Source organism: Artemia franciscana, chromosome 20 (assembly GCF_032884065.1).
Source record: "Artemia franciscana chromosome 20, ASM3288406v1, whole genome shotgun sequence".
Taxonomy (NCBI): Eukaryota; Metazoa; Arthropoda; class Branchiopoda; order Anostraca; family Artemiidae; genus Artemia; species Artemia franciscana.
Window position 1 is genome coordinate 33,140,438 of NC_088882.1, and position 23,795 is coordinate 33,164,232.

At 31.9% G+C, this 23,795-nt stretch overlaps 1 protein-coding gene across 1 annotated transcript in view; it reads right to left on the minus strand.

The window, feature by feature from the left end:
• Positions 1–22,153, minus strand: part of LOC136040143 (ras-related C3 botulinum toxin substrate 1) — a 33,301-nt gene extending 11,148 nt beyond the window's left edge. Inside the window, exons 1-4 of the mRNA XM_065724255.1 lie at positions 22,023–22,153; positions 11,044–11,115; positions 6,787–6,904; positions 281–343 (exon numbers count right to left, since the gene is read on the minus strand). Of these exons, the coding sequence (XP_065580327.1) occupies positions 281–343; positions 6,787–6,904; positions 11,044–11,115; positions 22,023–22,057 (288 nt within the window). The 5' untranslated portion in view covers positions 22,058–22,153. The remainder of the gene's footprint in view (positions 1–280; positions 344–6,786; positions 6,905–11,043; positions 11,116–22,022) is intronic.
• Positions 22,154–23,795: the final 1,642 nt, after the last annotated feature.

The following is a 23,795-nucleotide window of genomic DNA, read 5'->3' on the forward strand; positions in this document are numbered from 1 at the left end:
AGCAGGTTTTAATCCCCAGATTTCTATGTTAAATCCTCAGAGCTCCAACCCTATAAATTATCCAATCCCATCAGAGAGAAGTTTGAACAAAGCAATTTTTGACTAGAGATAAATTTCGAAAACCCAAAGGAGACTTCAACTACAAAATAATCAATTGGTTATTTCTTACTATGGTGCCTCCAAGGATCAAATCTTTAGATTACTCCAAATGTTAATATAAATTTTTAAATTACTCCAAGTTCCAACTTATAACGAATATACAAATTTTTCTTTGCCTTACCTTAGCTCTAACGTTCTCAAAGGAGGCAGGGTTGACAAGTGAGAAGCAAATCAAAAATACATCCTAAAAAAGAAGTGCAAAAAAATAAAAATGTAAATACACAAAACAATATACGGTCGAATGACAGTTGTCCAAAACGAATTGAACCTGAATGAAGGTGCATAGTAGTAGTAGTAGTAGTAGAACAAATTTATTAGAAATAAACATTTCTTAATCAATAGCACAACATAAGCGAAGCTTGCGAGGCTGTGCTAAATTCAAAGAAAATAAAGAGACAAAATGGAGAATAAGAAAATATGGAGAATGAGACCATATACCGTAATCAACAAAAAAAAACAAAAAAAAAAACATAAACAATACACTACCTTGCGTGACCCCAAGACAACAACAAAAAAAAAAATGCAAACAAAATGCACACGTAAATCAGACTTAAACTGGCCAAGGCTACCTATTACCTTGATATCTATACTCAGTTTATTCCAAAGTTTTGAAGCTCTGTAAATAAGTGAAAAAAAAGACCTACTTGAAACTAATCGAGGAACCTATGTATTACCTCGTACCCGAGTAATGTGGGGGTGAACATGAATTAACTGTGAATTAACTCAATGAATTAACTGCTTTAAACACAAAATTACACTACAAATAAATATATTGGAAATTATTAAAATGCAGGTCAAAAGAAGTGTCAAAGAAGACTTTGACAGTTTTGAAAGTTTCCTGTCGTGCTAACTGCCTTGATTGAAATCTTTGTGGACAAGGTTAGACATTATTTATCCTGTCCTAGGTAGCAAGAATTTTCAAATTCTTAGTAAGATTATAGGTTGTCTTTCTTTTAAACTAGCCTCTCGTTAGCTTTTCGGGCTGTTGACACATCTAAGATACACAATTAACTTTTAAAAAAATTGCTTCGTAAGCTCCCTGTGGTACTAACGAAATTTGCTAATGGACCCATTGTGTTTAAGACTGTTCGCCAATGCTAAGACTCGCAAAATAACAAATTAGTAGCTCCCTTTCTGCTCCACCGAAAGCTCCTTTCGGGTCTCGAGCCTGATCTTTAAGATCAAATTGATGCAGATTTTTGTTATTTAAGCAAGGGATTAAAACTTATCCGTCTTAAATTAGCAAAATTCTCATAGTACCAAGGACAGTGACAAGAAATCTGATTGTTGGAATTAGTTAAATGGAAACTTCGGCAACCATATATACTTTAAAAGATTTATACAAGCTGAAGTTTACACCAGTTAGTTTTCAAACCAGTTGAAGTACCAAGCACAGTGGAAATAAAGTATGATCGTTTGAATCGGTTTAAATAGAAACTTCCACAACCATAAATATGTTATCGTGAATGTTCTAAATTCTAGAATGTCGAAAATAATCGGTGAATTTTTGAAATACCTTTTATTCTCCTTGGATTTAGTCAGCGTTGCCAGTCAACTATTTCAATTTAATGCAAGGTTTAATGATGACAGGCTAGGTTAGATTAGGTTCGGTCAAGTTAGGTTAGCTTAGGATATGTTTATAACCCATTTCTCATATCTATAGCCAAACTAAACCTAACCTAACTTTTACCATCATAGCTTGCATAAGACATAAAAAGCTGACTCGCAGAGCTAGTTGAACCCAAGCAGAGCAAAACGAGTTTCGGACATTCACCGGTGTATGTCGACATTAACAAGATTTCAGACATTCACAGTAACATACACTTTAAAAGATTTACATCAGTTGAAGTTTACAACCGTAACTTTTTGCACCGCTGAAGTACCGAGGACAGTGAAAATAAAAACTGATCGTTTGAATTGGTTAAGTCGAAACTTTTGCAACCATATATATTTCAACAGATTTACACAAGCTGAAGCACCAAGAACAGTAAAAATAAAGTCCGATCGTTTCAATTAATTAAACTGAGGGTTCCGCGACCATACATACTTGAAAAGATTTACATTGAAGTTTATACCATTTAGTTTTTACACCTATTGAAGTATTAAGGACAGTGAAAAAGAAAGATGATCGTTTGAATTGATTAAGGGGAAACTTACACAACTACATATGACCTAAAATATCGGAAAAAGTCGGGACTTTAATTTTTAACAAAAAAAAAACTCCGTATGTTTATTATTTTTTATTTGGTAATAACGGGCAAAAAATTACAAATTACAAAAAAATTACGGACAAAATTAAAAAATTAAAAGTAAAGTGGATGAAAATTAGCAAAAAATAACCTAAAAACACATGACACCAACAGTTTGAGGAGGTTTATTTGTCTTTGGAAGTCAAAAAATTGTAAAGTTTAAATTTTTAAAGACGAAAAGCGCTGTCAAATTTAACTAATTAGTTTCGCTTACTTATCTTTACGCTTCAACGTGACAAAACTGACGAACATGTGGCACTGTACTAAAAACTTCGTAGTTTGTAAACAGCCAAAAGAAAAACCATAATAAATCATTGCTTTGAGCTACAGTTAGACATAAAATGGGAGGGGGGCGAACATACATTAAATACTAATGCACTGAAATCAAATAAGATTGTTTCAATTGGTTAAGGGGTAAATCCCACAACCGCATGCATCTTAGAAGATTACGAAAAGTCGGGAACTTGACTTTGATGAGAAAAAAATCCATTTGTCATTGTGTAGTTTTTGACTGTAGCGGGCACCAAACTTAAAAAAAGGAAAGTGGTAATAAAATTACCAAAAAATAAGCAAAAACATATAACAAAATAATTAATTTTAATTAATGACAGTTTGATTAAAACACAAAACGAATTAAGAACATACAGCTTTCCTTTGAAAATTTGAAACACGCGTTCAAATTCAGTTACTTGCTACTACAACTATTGCTATAGCACAAGCTAAGGCTATTAACGTGGAGCTTTTAAAGAATTAAATAAAAAAACAAGTTTTTTTTTAACTGCAAGTAAGGAGCGACATTAAAACTTAAAACGAACAGAAATTATTCCGTATATGAGAGGCATTGTCCCCTCTACAACGCCTCGCTCTTTACGCAAAAGTTTGACTCTTTCTCTCACCTCTACTTTTTAAAACAATAAAAAACTTTAGCGTAAAGAGCGAGGCGTTGCGGAGGGGACAACCCCTCTCATATACGGAATAATTTCTGTTCGTTCTAAGTTTTAATGTCGCTCCTTACTTTCAGTTAAAAAAAAAATTGTTTCTTTTATTTAATTTCTGAACGTTTTTGAATTATTGCATGTTTTGATTTTGCCTCACCAAACATGAATAACTAAAACAAAATGTGTATATTATTTTTTTTTGCTAGATGGCTTTCTCATAGTTTTGATCGGATGATTTTGATTAAAAAGAAAGGTGGGGGAGGAGGCCTAGTTGCCCTCCAATTTTCGGTTAATTAAAAATACAACTATATTTTTTTATTTTTTGTACGAACGTTTTTGTTAGTAATAAACATACGTACCTTACGAATTAACTTACGTAACGAACTTCTATATTTGTGTATTTGTATTATGTATATGAGGGGGTTTTACCCTCGTCAATACCTCGCTCTTTACACTAAAGCTTGAATTTTACCCTAAATCTTTAAGAATGACCCGTGAATAACAAAGGCCGTAGAATAAATAGTTGAAATTACTGAAAATACTTTAGCGTAAAGAGCAATGTATTGTGGAGGAGAAAACCTTCTTTTATACGTAATATTTTATGTTCGTTTTAAGTTTTTATGCTACTCATTACTTCCAGGTGAATACATTTTTTTTATTTATTTTTTCATTGTTTCTTTTTAAATAATGCTAGAAAATCCTGCACTCCCTTCATGGAAATTTTCTTCCCTTGTGATAAATTCCTCTATGGAAAGATCCTCCCACTTAACCCCCGACCCACTCCCATCCCAACGCAAAAAAGTCCCCCTGAAAGCGTCTGTACACTTCATAATAACCATTACTATGTATGTAAACAATGGTCAAAGTTTGTAACTTGCAGCCCCTCCCCCGGGGACTTCAGGGGATTAAGTCGTCCCCAAAGACATAGTTATTAGGTTTTCGACTAAGCTAAACACAATGGCTATCTCAAAATTTGATCTGGTTAACTTGGGGAAAAATGTGCGTGGGAGGGGGTTTAGGTGCCTTCCAATTTTTTTGGTCACTTAAAAAGGACAGTAGAACTGTTAATTTCCGTTAGAATTAGCCCTCTCGCTACATTCTAGGACCACTGGGTTGATACAATCACCCCTAGAAAAAACAACAAACAAATAAACACACATCCGTGATTTGTCTTCTGGCAAAAAATACAAAATTCCACATTTTTGTAGATAGAAGCTTGGAACTTCTGCACTAGGTTTCTCTGATACACTGAATCCTGCGGTGTGATTTTTGTTAAGATTCTATGACTTTTAGGGGATGCTTCCTCCTATTCTCTAAAATAAGCAAATTTTCTCAGGCTCGTAACTTTTGATGGTATGACTAAACTTGATGAAACTTATATATTTAAAATCAGCATTAAAATGCGATTCTTTTGATGTAACTATTGGTATCAAAATTCCGTTTTTTAGAGTTTCGGTTACTATTGAGCAGGGGCGCTCCTTACTATAGTTCATTACCACGAACTGTTTGACATTTAGGTGGATGTTGAACTAAATCAAGAGGAACTACTAGCTTACAGATTAATAAACTTACAGAAGCATTATTTATTAAGAACTATACAGATCCTTTGTGTAGTTTAAAATGGAATTCTATTTTGATCTTCGTAAAAAAGATGACGTGGATAACATTTTTTAACTCAATTGTTACGTAAAAATTATTTTTTTTTTGTAAAATTGACTTCATTTTAAAATGAATCACACATTAACAGAGTCTGATATAGTTTGGGCGAGTAACATCGTTTGTTGCTAATTGTAGATTTTGGGTGAGTGGCTCGATTTTAGAATTAGGATTTTTTCGACTAAGCTAAACACAATGGCTATCTCAAAATTAGATCTGGTTAACTTGGGGAAAAATGTGCGTGGGAGGGGGCTTAGGTGCCTTCCAATTTTTTTGGTCACTTAAAAAGGACAGTAGAACTGTTAATTTCCGTTAGAATGAACCCTCTCGCAACATTCTAGGACCACTGGGTTGATACAATCACGCCTAGAAAAAACAACAAACAAATAAACACACATCCGTGATCTGTCTTCTGGCAAAAAATACAAAATTCCACATTTTTGTAGATAGAAGCTTGAAACTTCTACACTAGGGTTCTCTGATACACTGAATCTGGCGGTGTGATTTTTGTTAAGATTCTATGACTTTTAGAGGATGCTTCCTCCTATTCTCTAAAATAAGCAAATTTTCTCAGGCTCATAACTTTTGATGGTAAGACTAAACTTGATGAAACTTATATATTTAAATCAGCATTAAAATGCGATTCTTTTGATGTAACTATTGGTATCAAAATTCCGTTTTTTAGAGTTTCGGTTACTATTGAGCAGGGGCGCTCCTTACTACAGTTCATTACCACGATCTGTTTGATATTTAGGTGGATGTTGAACTAAATCAAATGGAACTATTAGCTTACAAATTAATAAACTTACATAAGCATTATTTATTAAGAACTATACAGATCCTTTGTGTAGTTTAAAATGGAATTCTATTTTGATCTTCGTAAAAAAAGATGACGTGGATAACATTTTTTAACTCAATTGTTACGTAAATTTTTTTTTTTTTTTTTTGTAAAATTGACTTCATTTTAAAATGAATCACACATTAACAGAGTCTGATATAGTTTGGGCGAGTAACATCGTTTGTTGCTAATTGTAGATTTTGGGTGAGTGGCTCGATTTTAGAATTAGGATTTTTGGCTTTTTAATTTCAAATTTTGCGAAAATCGCCTATTTGTTTGTTTTTTTCATGGTTCTCCGTGTAGTTTAGTTTCTAAGATAGCATTCCTAGTTTCTAGTTTTGCTTTTCTAGCTTTTCTAGTTTTGCTAAAAATTCGTCTTTCATTTCGTTTGTTATTTTCATGGTTCTCCGTGTAGTTTAGTTTCTAAGATAGCTTTCCTTTTTATTGTTTTTATCCGTTTTTTTTTATTCACATTTTCGTTTGGACAGTATGAACGTGTTTCCTTCTAACTTTTTCTTGTAGTGCTGAAAAGAGAGGTTGTTGTCTTTCGAAATATCCGTTTTGTTTCGTCAAGTATTTTCGTTGGCCTTACAAAACCCCATTCCCACTTTTGTTCTCTTTTGTTTTTTGTGATACCACGCCAATGCGGTTTACGAAATTTTCTTGATTCATTACATTTGAAGTATTATACACCCCTTATATTTTCTAGTATTTTTATTATTATTTAGGTCGTTTACTGAGGCTACGACGAAGGAAGGACTTTTTCATGGAGGTTGTGGGAAAAGACTGCGCAAAAACATACATAGACCTACTTAAAAAATCACTTTTTGATATTTTTTGAATTTCCAAACTCAAATGATAAACAAGATTCTGAAGATACAAAAGCAGGGAATTGCAAAACAATCTGATCTCACAAATAAAATAACAAAATCCTGACGAAACTTACTGTCTGTGGATAAGACAAGGGTCGAAGCCTATCGTAATCTTCTTGTCCAGCTGTATCCCACAAGCCTAGATTAATTGGCTTCCCATCTACCATTACATTGGCGGAATAATTGTCAAATCTGTAAAAAAAAAAAACAATTCTTTCAGACATACATTATTTTGCATCCTCTTCTCCCTTTTCCTGTAAGGCTTTGACTAGAACAGGATGGAGGAGGAGCGTGCGTAGCTGTGTTGACCTCAGGCGGCTTGGTGCTGCGGTGAGTTTTTTATTAGTAGTAGTAGTATCTATACAGTAAAGAAAAGCTAAGTGTTTTTGGAATTGGAATGGGGATAATTGATTATGGAATAATTGATATATTTTTGGAGTCGAAATGAGGAATATTGATTGTTTACTAAAAACTATACTGTCATTTAATTTTTTTTAAACACTTTTTTCATTTCAAAATCATATGGATCATTTGAAGGTAAAATCTTCATCAACCTTTGATTGCAAGTAGCTATTCAAAAATGTTTTATCATTTTTGCATTTAAAAATAATTTATCATTCTTTAATTGCTTCTCATTGGAATTTTTATACTATGTATCTCAATACATTTTGGGTGCATACAAAGCCATTACAGATTTACTTCATATTAAAACTGTGAGGATCTTGATAGTTTTTTACATCAAGGCTCAAATTTGTACCAGAAACGGAAACTTTACGTTATTTTTTTTATTGAATTTGTTGAAATTGAAACATATAGCAGAGGCTAATATGTTGCCATAGCATTTTCAAATACAAATCCTAGTGGTTATTCCTTGTAAATCAAATAGCTGCCAAAACAGACTAAAATCACTGCCTGGGCTTTCATAGAACACGTGCCAAATAATGTTACAAATTCATCTCCTAACTGTTAATATAGTACTAGTTACCAGTAATAGTTACAAATTCCTAATTGTACTTAGTTACTAATAGTTACCAATTCCTGATTTTAGTTAGTTACTAACAGTTACCAATTCCTATTTACAGTTTGTTGCCAATAGCTATCAATTCCTAATTGCATCTCCCCCTTTAGCTCTTAGTTTTTCTAGAACATACTGAATTCCTACGGTTGGTTTTGAAAGTTCAAACAAACATAAGCTGAATGAAAGAATATCAATTTAATTATCCTGGCAATCTCAGCTGAAGTTAAATTTGAGTTTGTTTTTTTTGCGAAGCGGGGTGGTTTTTACAACATCGTTGTTTTTAAGGGGATTTTTATAACAGAAAGTAAATGTATGAAAAGTGCAAAAATCATTAATTTAATTTTTGGATTTGGTGAGCAAATTGTGGCCACTTTACAGCTTATTTTCATCCAATTAAAGCTCTGCATAATATGGCATATCACCCCCTCTGTTCATTTTAAAACATTAAAATGAAGACCAAACTCTTTAGAAATACCTGAACTTTAATAAAGGTTCGTATAAGTCTACACTTAAATATAAGTATATGAATCGAAATACTCCTTCAAAGGTCGGAGTAGTCATTTAAGGAAAATAGATTTTCGAAAAATTGTTTATAAAAGAAGGAAAATAATTGTTTTTTTTCTAACCGGTATAGACGGGTCTCTGACTTTTCAGTTTGAATCAGAGGAATGGTATCGATTTTTTTTCAAACGTTTACTAATGAAATGTTAAAAAAAAGTGGAAATTCACACCACTTGAGTTGACCACGGAAATAGAATGCCACTACAATATTATTCCAGAATTTCTCACCTTCTCGATACCACAGTCACAAAATATAGTTATGTTTTTCTATAGGGATAGCATATAATTGTTCATAAAATTGTATAAACTGCTGTATATACTGCTGAGAATTTTATACTTATTTTGATACATGTCATTCAATCATATTTCCAAGATTAGTTGTTTATAAATCAAAATTTTTACAGGACAATTCTCTTATTTAATGCTAAATCTGAGCTGATATTTCAAATTTTTATTTTTGTGCTCAACAGACATGTCGAGATTTAAACGTTTATATTGAATATCTGGAAATCTCAAGATTAAAAATAATAATAATTAGAAATCTACCGCAGCTTGAAACCCTGAGAATTTAAATCACAAATCTATACCTATCAAATGCAAAAATCACAAACACGTAATTATTTATTTTTAAGAAGTATTTCGACTCATATACTTTGTTTGAAGCACATGCCTACATGCATCTTTACTGGAACTCATATTTTTCTAACGATTTCGGTCTTTATTCGAATATTTTAGGATGATTAAAGAGGAAATACTAACGACGAGCTCTAAACTAATAGGACTCTAGACTGACAGCACTAGCCATAATAAACGTTCACCGAATCATTTCGGTAGAGACTGACTCTGCAATAAATAGATATGGCGAGAGTAGAAATAAAGAAATAGACTGTTTCTTATAAAATTATGAATTCTGTAATTTAAGCAAAATATACCAAGCTTTAAAAAGTGGAAAGATACACTACGTTGTTATGAAAAGTGAAATTTAGATTAGTAAATTCTAATATTTCGTCGAAGTTGACATTGTTTATTAAAACATTATTTTTAAAAGGAAATAGTGACTAGTTAATGCTTTATTACCTGTACTTAAAACCCTCGTTTTAAATTTCTTCTGTGTATTTCTGTCTCTTTGTTCTATTTTTCTTGTTACACCCCTAAAAGAACTAATATTTAATGTTTAATACATCTTTTATGAATATAAAAGTTGTATCTTAATCTTCATTTCCTACTCTTCATTACTATCATAATTACTAAGCAATGACACAAAGTTAGGCGACACGCTAAATGGTTTGACCTGTGTCACATAGAATGCATGACCCCAAAAGATGGCTCAAGACTTCTTTTTTTTTTGACAATACAAAGCACTCACTCGCTATAGTGGTCAGAAGTGCAAAGGCGAAAATTATGCAGAAAATATTAAATATCGATTTTTTTTATAGATGGTGAACAGCTTTTTATTTTTTCATTGCGGGGTAGCTTTATAACGCAGTACTTTTATACCAATTTCATTTCAAAAAAATTATTAGAATTTCAACCCTCAACAGATTTTAGATTAAATTTGTGACCATTTCCACTACCTACCTACAACGCATTATTGTTGAGGTTCCTTTTAATTGCTGGTATTTTTTTTGTTTGCAAGTTTATCAAAGCAGCCTATTATGCACCCCCCGCTAAAGAAAACCCTGGATCTGCCCCTGCTGCTCAGCCGCAATATCAACCCAAATGAGGCCCCATCCTTAGTCCTGGACAGGGCTACTTGGAGAAGACATACGGCACTGTCAACCAGTTCCCTCTACACTGGCAACCCTGCTGAACAAGAGTGTTAGGTCAAGTAAGTCAAGTCAGTAAAAATATCCTTTGCCTAAAATAAAAGACTCACCTTCCAAAATTTAGCTTGAAATTGTATTCTTGTTTCTTAAGAAAACACTTTATTTAAGGAATTAGAGGATATTTATCCATCTTTTAGCATAACAACTCTGGTTTTCATATTGTTCAAAGTAAACCTAATTTTTTAAATATTACTTCTACTCTTCAAAGAAGTTCATTCTTGAAGTTAAATAAACCAATTGTAGTCGCATAAGAAAGTACCATATGAGCCCATAATATGTGGCCATCAGTCTCATATTAGCCCCTATTAATTTAAGCTAATGTTTAAATTATGAGTTCATTAGATAATTTTTCGGTCATCCATCTTTTTAATGAAAAAAAAGATATGACACTAACAAGAGATAAGTCAACTTTGTGCCATAAAAGGTTATGTGAATCCATAATGGGCTGAAGTCTGATAACATAATTTCTGTATATAATGGCATATATTTGGAAGTTTATATTTTAACACTACACTATTGGCTTTTTATTTTGTTAACTTTAAAACTGAACCATTACAATAAATACCAAAAACACATCATTTGAAAGAAAGTTTAGAGTTTATAGAGGCTAAAATTTGCAACCATAGGAAATAATTTGAGATTAATTGCAACTTTAAGGGAAGAATTAAAGACTAAAGCTTTGGATAAAAAGGGGCAAGTGTGTGTACAGCTATGTTTATAAATTTATTAAGAAATAAAATTTATTTTATATAAAAAAAAATTTTAAATATTTTTTAAGAAAAAAAATTAGAAATAAAATTTATTAAGAAATAAAATTTATTTCTAATTTTCGTTGTAATTTGAAGAAGTATAAACAGAAGACACTTCAAGTGTATTAATTTATGACAAGAAAAAATCAAATTAAAAAACTAGAAACTATTACTTACACTGTTGGTATATACTCTCCAGGAAATGCGTTTGTTGTGTAACTGATTAGAAGACATGTTTTACCAACAGCACTAAAAAGAAGAACATCATGAGACGTTTTTTAAAACACTAAAAAGTAAAATAAGTACAACTTTACGTCACTCTTTATTATTGCAAGTATGTGTTTGTTGGCCCAACTGCATGAATGTAGTTCTCCTTCCCACAGGAATTATCACAAAGGTATGCTGTAATTGTTTACAATAGTGCAAATATGGGTATAAGCCTAGGGTTCCAGCAGTATATAAGGAACCCTATTAAGAGAACAATTCTTACTTCATAAAAATGAAGAATAATCCTCGTTACCATATTTTGCAGGAGAACCTTTATCTTCACTTCTTTCACTGTATTTCGAGTTTCTATCACATTTCTAAATATTTGTGTCTATTTTCAAAGTCTTGAAATTTGTTTATAAACAAATGCCCAAATGGCATCTAATCTAAGCAAACATTACTTACCCTAATTTATCACTATTTGTCTATTGATATGTGTTTGTAAGAAATGATTAGTTGGCAATGATGGTGTTTAATTACATGTATAGATTATTTGAAAACAGACAAATGCAGTCAACATTTTACAACAAATGTCGAAAATTTGTACAACAGTACAGCAGCAAAAAATGAAAAATTGTACAACAGCAAAAAAAGTGAAGATAAAGGTTCAATCCCTGCAAAATGTATTAACTAGGATTATTCTGCATGTTATGAAATAAGAATCGTTTTCTTAACATGTTCCCTTGTGTACTGCTGGGTTCCTAGGCTTATACTCAAATATGTTAAGTAACATTTATTTTCTGTCTTTCAGGGTAGAGAGAGGGACAACCTTTACATCTTACCAAGGTAGCCTGTCTTCTATTAATATTTTTGGGCAATAGATGGCAACACTAGGATAATTTGATGCATTTCAATTCCATTAAGCATATATATCGCCTCCTAAAACATTCTTCTTCTCCAGCAGAGCCAGCTTTTGAATAGTTACAATTCCTCTTGAATAATTTTCGCTTTAGTTTGATCCAATTACATGTGATGGTACTTCCAAAGTTTATCCCACACCCCAGCTTAACTTTTAAATCTACACCCCACCCTCCAGAATTAAATAGCCTTTGCTACTCAAGTAGACATATTGCCAGCACATTGCCAGACAGATTGTAATTCAATATTTATGGCTCCAGTTCAAAAATAGAATCTATTTGCTTATTCATTCTAACAGATATTGTGCACAATTAGCAGAATTACTATCTTGCAATAGTTTAATATCAATAGATCTTTCAACATTCCACTCCTTGAGAATTTTTTTTTTACCTGGAATTTAGACAATTAGAAGAAAAGATATTAAATAAAGGAGTGAGATTGATATGGAAGGGGGGGGGGGTAAACAATTTTCGTGAAGAATAAGGGAGACGCAAAATGGCAAGATTAAAACTTATTCAGTAAATTCAAATTTTTGGGTGGAACTAAGGTTAGCAGAAATCCCAATATTCCACCCTTTGTGCACTTGTGTCTTAATAACTATGATTTATTTTTATGATTTATTAAAACCAAGAAACACAAGCAGAGTACTAGGAAAAAGAAACAAAAAACTTCAACATACACAAATATAATGCACAACCATTAACAGCCAAACAACCGAATTAGAGGTGGACACAATCAAGAGAAAAAACAGCATTATCAGCTAAAACAGTACTTTGAACACATTATCAGCTTAAACATATGTATGCTTGCAAAGCAGTTTTCAAGAAGGTGTAAATTTGGATATGAAATGCAATTATGTACACTAGAATACGCACACAATCTATTATTGGCAACTATATTATAGTTGCCATTGGATCACCTTTTACTCTTAAAGAAGGAATTGGAACCGTTAATTTCTAATTGTTTGAGTCCCCTCTATGGTTTACACAACCACCTCTTCCACCAAAATCCCAATACACACCTAGGGCACAATTTAGAACATTTTGTTACCCAGGGATTGAGGAGGGGGGTATATTGACTCCAAAGTTTTGTTATCTGATTCTTGGACTATTCCAAGAAAACAGCTATCTCAAACTGATAGGATTCATTTAAGGAAATAAGTGTGGCGAGAGGGGGAGAGGGGTGGTAGAAACCCACTAAGCACTTTTGACTCATAAAAAGGTACCTAAAACTCTTAATTTCCAATCAAATGAATCATCTCTGAAGTTTATACAACTACCCCTTACATAAAAACCTTATATGCCCTTGGGGCATAGATAGAAGAATCAGAAGAATCAGGAGCTAGAACAATTGTTCTATTATTCCATAACCAAATAATGCTAAAGACCAGCTTATATATAATTTATACACAATTATATATAATTTGTGTCATTTAAGTAAATAAGTGTCTAGAGGGGGAGAGGGGTGGTAGAAACCCACTAAGCACTTTTGACTCATGAAAAAGTAACTAAAACTCTTAATTTCCAATCAAATGAATCACCTCTGAAGTTCATACAACTGCCCCTTACATAAAAACCTTATATGCCCTTGGGGCATAAATAGAAGAATCAGGAGCTAGAACAATTGTTCTATTATTCCATAACCAAATAATGCTACAGACCAGATTAAGAATTTTATTTCAGCTTACATCTGGCCTTGTTAAGGGGGATAGGTGCAAATGCACAGCAGCAATCCTTTTATTTGGAATTAAAAACAAAATGAAAATATAAAAGTATCTAAAATATAAAGATTATCTTCTAGATCGAAAAAAGAATTCAAAGAAAGTAAATTTTATTCTATTAGATGCAATATCAGATGAAATATGAAATTACAGACATACTGCTTTATGGATTTTGCTACAGTATTTTAATTGCCCTACTGAGCTTTATCTAAATTGAAGATTTCTTTTGTTTGTTGTTTTTTCTTCAGTTTTTCTCACGTTTTATTGGTTTTGGTTTAAGCTTAGTTCTGACAGAGCTTTAATATTGCTTAGCTGAGCAAAAATTACTTCACTAAGCCACAAAGCCCAACAAGGAGATAAAAGGTTAACCATGCTTCAGCTTGAAGTTGGAAAATAATCATGTAGCAAGGTAATTCTTTTAAGAAAAAAGAAAATGAATATAGAAAATTTAATATCATGCACTAAATCATACCCTGTATGTTATGATGTATACAACAAAGAATACATGGACCTGAGAATCAAGGAAAGAACATGGAGGTAGGTGGCTCCCATGGAAACAGGAAAGAGCTTGATGAATCAGGTAAAAATAGGTTTGGTATTTGTTCAATGTTTGGAATTAATGTTAAAATCGGTTCCTACATGAGTTTTTAAATAAAAGTAATGAGTTTCATTAAGCCAAAAATGAGCAGAAATTAGTCAAATGATCTTCCAAGTATAAACTGCCACAAATCACCATCAATAAATAAATGACCCCCCCCCCAAACAAAACAGATATGGCTGACACACTGCCTTCTCAACACCACAACATAATTTACATTATTGGAAAAAAGAGTGGATGGTCAGTTTAATATATATATATATAAGATTTATTCCTTAATCCAAATAATTTTTTATTTATTAAAGTTACAAAGTGAAAACATTTAAAATGCATTTTGTTTTCAGTAAAGTGCAAATTATCTTGTGGTCTTCAGAAGACATGGGAACAGTCATTCTTACTCATGCCAATTGTTGCTAGTTTTGAGTTTGACTTGACTATTTATTACAATTTCTGTTCATTTTGTGTTTCACTTATTTATTGATGGTGACTTATGGCAGTTTGGAGGAAGATTATTTGACTTTATTTCTGTTCATTTTTGGTTTCATGGGGCTCTTTACTTTTCAGTAAAAACCTATTTTTAGAGAACAGTTTTTTTAATTAAATTTTCTATGTTTTTCATTGACAAACAATAGTCTTTTTGCAGAAAAGATGAATATTTTATAACCTTTTATTTTGTTTTTCAAACAGTTTGTCGTAATGAACTGTAAGTAAGAAGTACTGCAGGTTAATAGTAACCAAAAATCAAATAAGCAGTCTTGATGACAATAGATACAACAAAAGAACCAAATTTTAATCCTTATTCAAAATATCAAAGGACCATCAAAGTTCATGGTAACCAAGTTTCAAACCTGAGACAATCTGCCCAGTTTTTGAAAAAGATGGGAAACACCCTCAAAGCTTCAAGTGATCTTAATGAAAATCACCCCATCAAATTCAGCATACCAGAGAACCCTACTGTAGAAGTTTCAAGCTCTTATGTACAAATATGCAGAACTTCTATTTTTTTCAGAAGAAAGATTATGGAAGCATGTTTATTCGTTTGCCCCCCCCCCCCAGGGCTCATATGGTCAGATAAGGAAATTTCTAGTCCCCTTTTTAAGAGATTTAAAATATTGGAGGGCAGTTAGCCTGATAAAAATTTGAGATAGCCATTTTGTTCAGCATAGTTGAAAATCTAATAGCTATGTCTTTGAGGATGACTTAAGCCCCATAGTACCTGGGGCAAGGGCTGCAAGTCATATGCTTCTCACATTGTTTATATTTAGTATTAATTATTGAGAAGCATATAGATGTTTTCAGGGGGAATTTTTCTGCTGGGGGGAGGGTAAATGGGAGGATCTTTCCATGGAGTTTTTCATGAGAGAAGGTAACACGCCCCCCCCCCCCCTACATAAATACTAATTTCTTTATGTCTTGTTTTAATGTTGCTCCTTACTTTCAGTTGAAAAAACTAACTTGTTTTTTTTTTAAATTAAACTCTATAAGAATCCATAGTTTGGTTTGCTATATTTAAGTTGGACAAATTTTTTTCAAAAATTTCTAACAATATACAGCTTTTGGAAAATACTGACACAAATAGCAAGTATCTCTTTATTTGGTTTTAAAGCACAATGTGCAAATTGCACCCTAGGAGGTTGATATACACAATATCCCTAGAAACATACTTACTTGACAATTCAACTATACTGAACAGAATGGTTGTTTTAAAATTTTAATTGGATGTGTTTGGAAAATTATTGGTCTTTGGAGGAGGGCAGCTTGCCCTCTAATCACTTTTGACTCTTAAAAAGAAAAAAAAACTTTTAATTTACAGACAAATTAGCTCCTTTAAAAGTTTCAATGATATTGCTAGCTATGATAGAGGTGCATCCCCCCATGATGTTGCTTATTAGTCCTTTTCAAAACTTGCATTTTTTTTCACTTAGTTGTAATTCCTCCTATACATTCCTTAAAATTTTCCGCCTCAATTGCAATCAAGAAAAAACCTTTTTCTGAAATCTAAACTTGAACAAATACCCATACGTCCTAAATTTTAACATAATGATTCTGCTTCACAAAGTCTTTCCTACATTAAATGTAGCCTTCCACAAAATTATCCTGAACTATTTTGTCAATGGGCTGAGGCTTTGGTTCTTGAATTCAATGTTGCCAAGTCCCATGTCATTCACTTTAACAAAAAAAAAAACTTTACTGATCTTATTTTCTCACAGGCCACCCAATCTCTTCAGTAAATGATGAGCAACATCTTGAAGTCACTATTAATAATAAACTAAAATACAGTACCCATGCTAAAAAAAAAATCTGCTATTGGTGCAAGTTCAACTCTAGGAATGATCAAGCATACCCTCTCCACTTGCTATCCCTAAGTCATTAGTCTTTTGTACAAAGGACTAATTCAACTCAGACTTGGGGTTTCTCTACCTTCCCTAAAAGACATGAAATTAATGGAAGAAATGCAGATATGTGCCACAGAAATGATCTTCAGCACATGGGAACAGTCTTACCCTATAACGCTACCTAATAAAATGAACTCCCAGCACTATGTGTAGGAAAAATAGAGGTGATGCCATTTTATCTAAAAAGCAAACAAAGGCCAACATACTTCCAGTATTTCCCATTGTTGGTCCGAATTCAAGAACCAGAGGTCATTGGCTGACAATTGTATAGCAGTCTATCCTAACCAGAGTCTGCTCACAATTATTTTTTTCAAAAATTGTCAATGATTAGAATAAACTCTCTGAAGACACTTATTGCAGAATCTGAAGACATTTTCAAACAAAAGTATGATGCTAAGCAATCCTCAAGGGGAGTGGAAACAACTGCAAAGCTACTGATCATATTGACTGCAGATAGTCACTAAACAACAATGAAAACAATTTCAATCATCAACTCTGGAGCCTCAAAAGAAAAAATCCTTAGATTGCTCTAAGCTGCAATTTAAGGTATCCTTGATATCTAAATCTACAATTTAGATACTTTTTCAAACTTTCAGATCCTATATTCATGATTGGATAGCATTTTTTTTTAGCTTAGCCTGAAGGTTAAACTATGCATCAAAGGTATCCACAGTGAGCTGTTGATGTCATTTTTATAAGTAACCAGTATAGAAGACCAATATACCCCAGGTATCATAATCAAAACATGGATTATAGGTTTCTATCTTAGATATAATGTAAATAGTTGGTATTGGCTGCTCAGGGCTATTCCAAGTGGTTGGTGGTACCTAGGACGAAATTAATTACAGCCCCCCTTCTGACTTGAATATAAATATAAAAAAAAACAGATATGGTGTCTGAGGCAGTTTGCCCTTCCCCCTCCCCTTTGAACAGCCTTGTGGCTACTTGTTAGTACTAGATTAATTAGGATTGAAAGACTATAATCTAGGCTAATAAAAAGACTATAAAAACAATTTTTTGATATCTAAAATGAATTAAAATTCTACCTTATATTACCTCAATTTACAGCTTGGAGCACATTAAGCATTTCTTAGCCTACGTAAATCCATAAAGTCTATTTTGTAACATCCACCTTAGTTCAAATATATCAATGATAGAATCTAGCTATGAGTTAAATGCTTTGTTCTCAATTTAAGATGTTCAATGTCCAAGAACAGGCAACATTTACTAAGTTTAGGCTGAAGCTTAAACTGTGCAAACATGATCAGGCTCCAATGTTGACCAGCAGAGCATGTAACATTGTTAGTGATGTATATGGGTAAATCTTCATGCTAATCACATGCTTGTAAAAAATATAATAACTCCAGCAGTAAAAATAATACACAATCTAGGAGATACAGGTCTGTAAAGATTTTATAGTAATTTCATTGTAAGGTAAATATTAAATATATACTTGATTTATTTACTGATTTTGGGCAATGGTGAATATTCTACTTGGTGTCTTTTTTATTCTCTTTTCAAATATAATAATTCTTTTACTTGAAAATATACCCCCCTTGATGGTCCTATATATAGCCCTAGGATATTAGTTTACAAAAAAATAACATTTAAACAACAAAAGTCTTGCTTTATAATATAAAGCATGTTTCTATTAACCATGTTATTATGTTACCTGCTTTTGTTATCTAGATATACAAATCATTTCTGAATAGCCACATACTTGACAGACCTACCAATGAGATTTGAAATTATAATCAGATATAATCCTAATACTTTGACTTTGGTTAAGGAGTTTGTTCACAAAGAAAACAAATAATTGACAGATACAAAACAACAGAGACATATTTTAATTAGGGCTATATTGAGAACCATAAGAGCACATATAAAAAGTCATTGAGTATTGTGCTCATCTTGTACTTATGCCAGTAATGTACTGTGCATATATTTAACAATTGTTATTGTCAATGCTTCAACAACCAGTACCCAAATTTGTAAATACTTTAGCATCCAGAATACCAACACAGTTCCCAGTTTGTAAAATAAATACAAATATACCCAAGTATCTATTTATGACACTTTTAGTTATTTGTATTACCTCTAATGTACTAAAGATTTAATCCTCTTTTTCTAAAAATGGCAATTTGATCCTATGAGCTTCTAACTTATGAACATAAGTAAAGGGAATAAAAAAGAAAATTCCTAAATATACAATGAAAAGGGAGCTACAATAGTATACAAGTAGTTGAATATTGACAATAAAAAACCTAAATTATTATTCATTAGCTTAAAATGCTATATTTATCATAATGATGCTTAGCAAGGCTAGCACTTTCCTTTCTTTAATCAGGACTTTTGATTTTCAAAAATAAAATGAATAAGGGAATAAAAGACATTTAATATAAGCAAGATATATATATATATATATATATATATATATATATATATATATATATATATATATATATATATATATATATATATATATATCACTTTTTGGTAAACTTGCAACATCTTGTTTGGAAGAATCAGTTTCAAGAGTTGACAAAAAAAAAAAAACTATATACAAAGAAAAATAAATTTAAGTAGTCTTTTGAAATTAGGTTACTTTACTATAAATGAACACTAAAGATTTTGAAACTAGATGCTATAGGTTCTCAGCATTAAAGTCTTTTTAATCCAATTGTTGGAGTAGTGATTAGGGGCAGTTTCAATAGCCAGCTTAGGAATAAGGTGAAGAAAACACAATACCTTTTTTGTGCTCTTTTTCAATATAATAATTACTCAAAAATTCAATTTTAGGCTCATTACACATCCTCAAAGATGATTCTTTTTCTCTTATTTTGGCTATATAATATTATTTAAAAAATATAATTCTTATTTGATTATATGCACAATAATTGCAGTTCAATCTTAAGGGCCTCTAAAGGGCTTAGAACTGGAAAGCAAATATGATTGGTAAAACTCTTCTTTAACTACTTTTGGCTATCTTGGAAAGGGGTTAGGTTAGGAAAATGAAACTTACAGGGATGAGTCTACAGGCTAAAATATGTCCATGAAAGGTATTTTGAAATACTGACCTCTACTTCTTCTCCCTCTAGAGGGTCCTGACCTTTGATGACCTTTAAAAATATGTGTCTTATAAAGTTAAACCTTGCAAAATAGATCTTCTGCTTAAATGAAGTAAAACAAAATTGTTGTCAGCTTCACAACTTTTGCTCAATCCCAATTTATAAGTTTTTAAAGATAGGCAAATACATTTCTTGAATTTAAAAAAAAAACATTTATGCAGCTTAAAATCCAACTGAAATAACAGGAATTGCATTTCCAGAACTAAAGCCCAAGAACAAGAAACTGATAACTGAATATTAATATAAAAAGTTGTTTTGTCAAAATTTAAATAGGTATGTCATGTATGTCACCTGTCATGTTAAAAAATTTCCTCTTTCCAAGATAGCCAAAAGTAGCTAACATAGAATTCTACCATATTAACTTAAAAAAGAGCATAAAAATGCATAAAGTAGTATATTCACCTTATTCCTAGATCAGTAATTTAGATTTCCCTAAATTTACCATAATTAACTGTCCTACTTCTGGGTATTATAAACAAGGCTTATTTTGAAAGAATAACCAATTGAATAAGAAGTAAGATAATACAATTCTTATGTAAACAGTTCTAACAAAGTGGGGTAAGTTTGCAGTAGGCCATATAATTTAGCTAGAATGAAAGTAAAAATGTCATTTAATGCCCTTTTTTTAGCTTTTTCATAATTCAATAATTGCTTCTGAAACTAATTGCATCTTCAGCCCTTAAAAGAGCCCCAAAGGTATTTCATTTTTGCAACCATGCAAAGAGGTTATCAACACTAGTTCAGTTTACAAATCAGTCATTTACTATCATTTGATTTGACAAATCAGTTTATTTGTAAACTATCTACTGTTGCAACTTAACTATGTGTTCCTTGAATCCCATTAAAAAAATAGTGCTGAATTTTGCAATTCAAAACTTTGCTGTTGACAATTGAGGGTATAGTCTATTCCAAAGCAGGGTATATATTTGTATATTAGGGGGTGGGGTAAAAAAAAGTAAATATATCATGGTTCATATTATTGACTTACCAATAAAGTGAACATACTATGCAATGCCTTTTTTATGCTCTTTATGAATAGCCTATAATAATCACTTTGGTAAAATTCTAGTTAATTGACTTCTTGCTATCTCAGAAAGGGTTTAGGTTAAGAAAATGAAACTTTCAAGGATGAATCTACAGACTAAAGTAAGTCCTGGGAAAGTATTTTGAAGTACCCACTTCTGCTCCTTCTCCCTCTAGAGGGCCCTGACCTTTGATGACCTTTAAAATGTGTGTTATAAAAGTGAAACCTTGCAAAATAGATCTTCTGCTTGAGTGAAGTACAACAAAATGGTTTTCAGCTTCATAACTTGGCTCAATTCCATAATATAAGGTTTTAAATATATGCAAATATATTTTCTAAATTTTGAAAAAAAAAACATTGATATGTCTAAAAATTCTACTCAAATAACAGGAATATGATTTTCAGAACTAAAGGCCAAGAAAAAGCAACTAGTAACTGAAAATTAAGGTAAAATGTTATTTTGTCAAAATTTCAATAGGTCTACCTGTCATGTAGGCAAATTTCAGGGTCCTCAAGAGGGAGAAGGAGTAGAGGTGGTTAATTCAAAATACCTTCCCGGGACATACTTTAGCCTGTATACCCATCTCTGAAAGTTTCATTTTCCTAACCTAAACCCTTTCTGAGATGGCAAGAAGTCAATTAACTAGAATTTTACTGCAAATACATTTCCTAAATTTTGAAAAAAGAAGATTGATATGGCTCAAAATTCTTCTCAAATAACAGGAATTGCATTTTCAGAACTAAAGGCATAGAAAAAGCAACAAGTAACTGAAGATTCAGGTAAAATGTTGTTTTGTCAAAATTTCAATAGGTGTAGACCTGTCATGTAGGCAAATTTCAGGGCTCTCTAGAGGGAGAAGGAGTAGAGGTGGATACTTTGGAATACCTTCCTGGGACATACTTTAGCCTGTAGACCCATCCCTGAAAGTTTCATTTTCCTAACCTAAACCCTTTCTGAGATAGTAAGAAGTCAATTTACTATAATTTTACCAGACTTTTACCTGATATACTAAACCAGCAAAATCCTATTTGCTTTTGGGCAACTAGGCCTAGAAGCCTTAAATAAAAAGTAAAGGCTAGCCTACATCTTATAAGGATGAAACTGCAGCAATAGATCTATTCTATGCCTAAATTATATACTGTTTCAATAGCAAAAATTGCTTACCCATCTCCGACAACAACACATTTAATTGCTTGCATTGTCAAAAATGGTTTTTCAATTACTCATAATATTTATGAATTATTTCTTTCTTCTAAAGAAAGGGTTGGGTTTTACATTAAATAAATGAAATCCCGTTTAGCGTCAGGTCTTGGATTTGGTCGAAACGTAAATCAACCTTTTATTTTTCTATTACCTATGATAGTTACATCATAATTACATTATTACCTATTTACATGTTGATTAAATTATGAGGTTAATGCCAGATTTTCCTCTCACTCGATCGTACTATCTGTTTTGGTTTTTTTCACAATTAGTCATGTCATGGGCCCACAAGTACTTGATTTTAATTCAATGACGCATGGACGGATGATCGATAGACTTATCTATTAACAAATGAACTATTATCATTTTTATACGATCTTAATAAGGGGATGAATGCCAGATTCGACTTTCACTCAATTGGACTATTTGCCTTGATTTTTTACACAATTAGCGATGGTTTGATGCCAACAACTACTTGATTTTAATTCAACAACTAACTAATGCAAGCTAATTTAAACTAACAAGCTAAAAATCAATTGAAAAAATATATATTTTTTAAAAAGGCCCAACCATTTTTGTTCCAATGGACACTCATCCAATTTTCCTAAAAGTATTCAATTGCTGTGACTTTAAAAAGTCTTCAAAACATTGCTGTGACTTTTTGAGAACGAAATACAGCAAAACAAATTGAATTCTAAGATTTTTAAAGTTGATCAAAATATTTAAAAATTCCTACAAGATTTATTTTATTTAAAAATTGGACATATCTTATTTTTCCTAAGAGGATAGTCTTCTGTTTTTGTTTGTTTGCGGATTTATTTTTTAGATGGGGAGTCTGCACCAGGCATTGTAGAAAATGGCAAGATATTTTGTTTGAAACAAATTTCAAGTTCTGGTGCTCTTATTAAGTTGTAGAAGGTTTGGAAAGGTAAAGTGTCATTTTCTGAAATTTTTGTCTAAATAGAAACTATTTAGGAGGTCAAGTTTGCGCAAAAAAAGACTGTTAGGTACAAAACTAGCCTAGATGTACCAAAACGCCACTTAAACAGCCTTTTTTGTAAAATGGCTATTTTAGAACATGTTCGTTCCCAAACACAAACATTGTAAACTGTTTGATGCTCATTTATAAAATATCAAATTCTGCTAGAGGCGGTTTTTCATTAAATGTATCTGTTTAAAGACGTGGTATAGGTATGTACCAGCTGGTAATATAATGGGTTGTCAATCCTATTTGGGAGGTATCATACTTAAGACCTCAAAAAATTGACCTTTGTGCCGGTTTTCAAGCTGTCAATTAGAAGAACAACAGAAAATAATGGAAAAAAATCTAACCCTCATTCCATTTGATTTAAAAAATGTGTTCGAATGAGCTAACAATATGATGGCTAAATGAATGTCAGACAACCATGCTATTGAAGCAAACGTAATTTTTAAGAGAGGCATTTTATTTCCCTAGCCAAAATTTATAAACCGAACTATAAACCAACTAATAAACCGAATAAATTTGGCGTATTTGAAGTTTCAACCTCACTCTTTTCTTTTGTTTTATAAAAAAAAAAGTTTTTTTAAATAATGAAATCAAAGTTCAATACAAACAGAAACTCGAACAAACATACTATATGTAATTTTTCTTTGTCCTTAATTTAAATATCATGACTATTTTTGGAGTGATCTTACACGAAATCAGTGTGCTTAGAATTTCTCGAGCTTTAATTTATGCAACATTGAAGATTG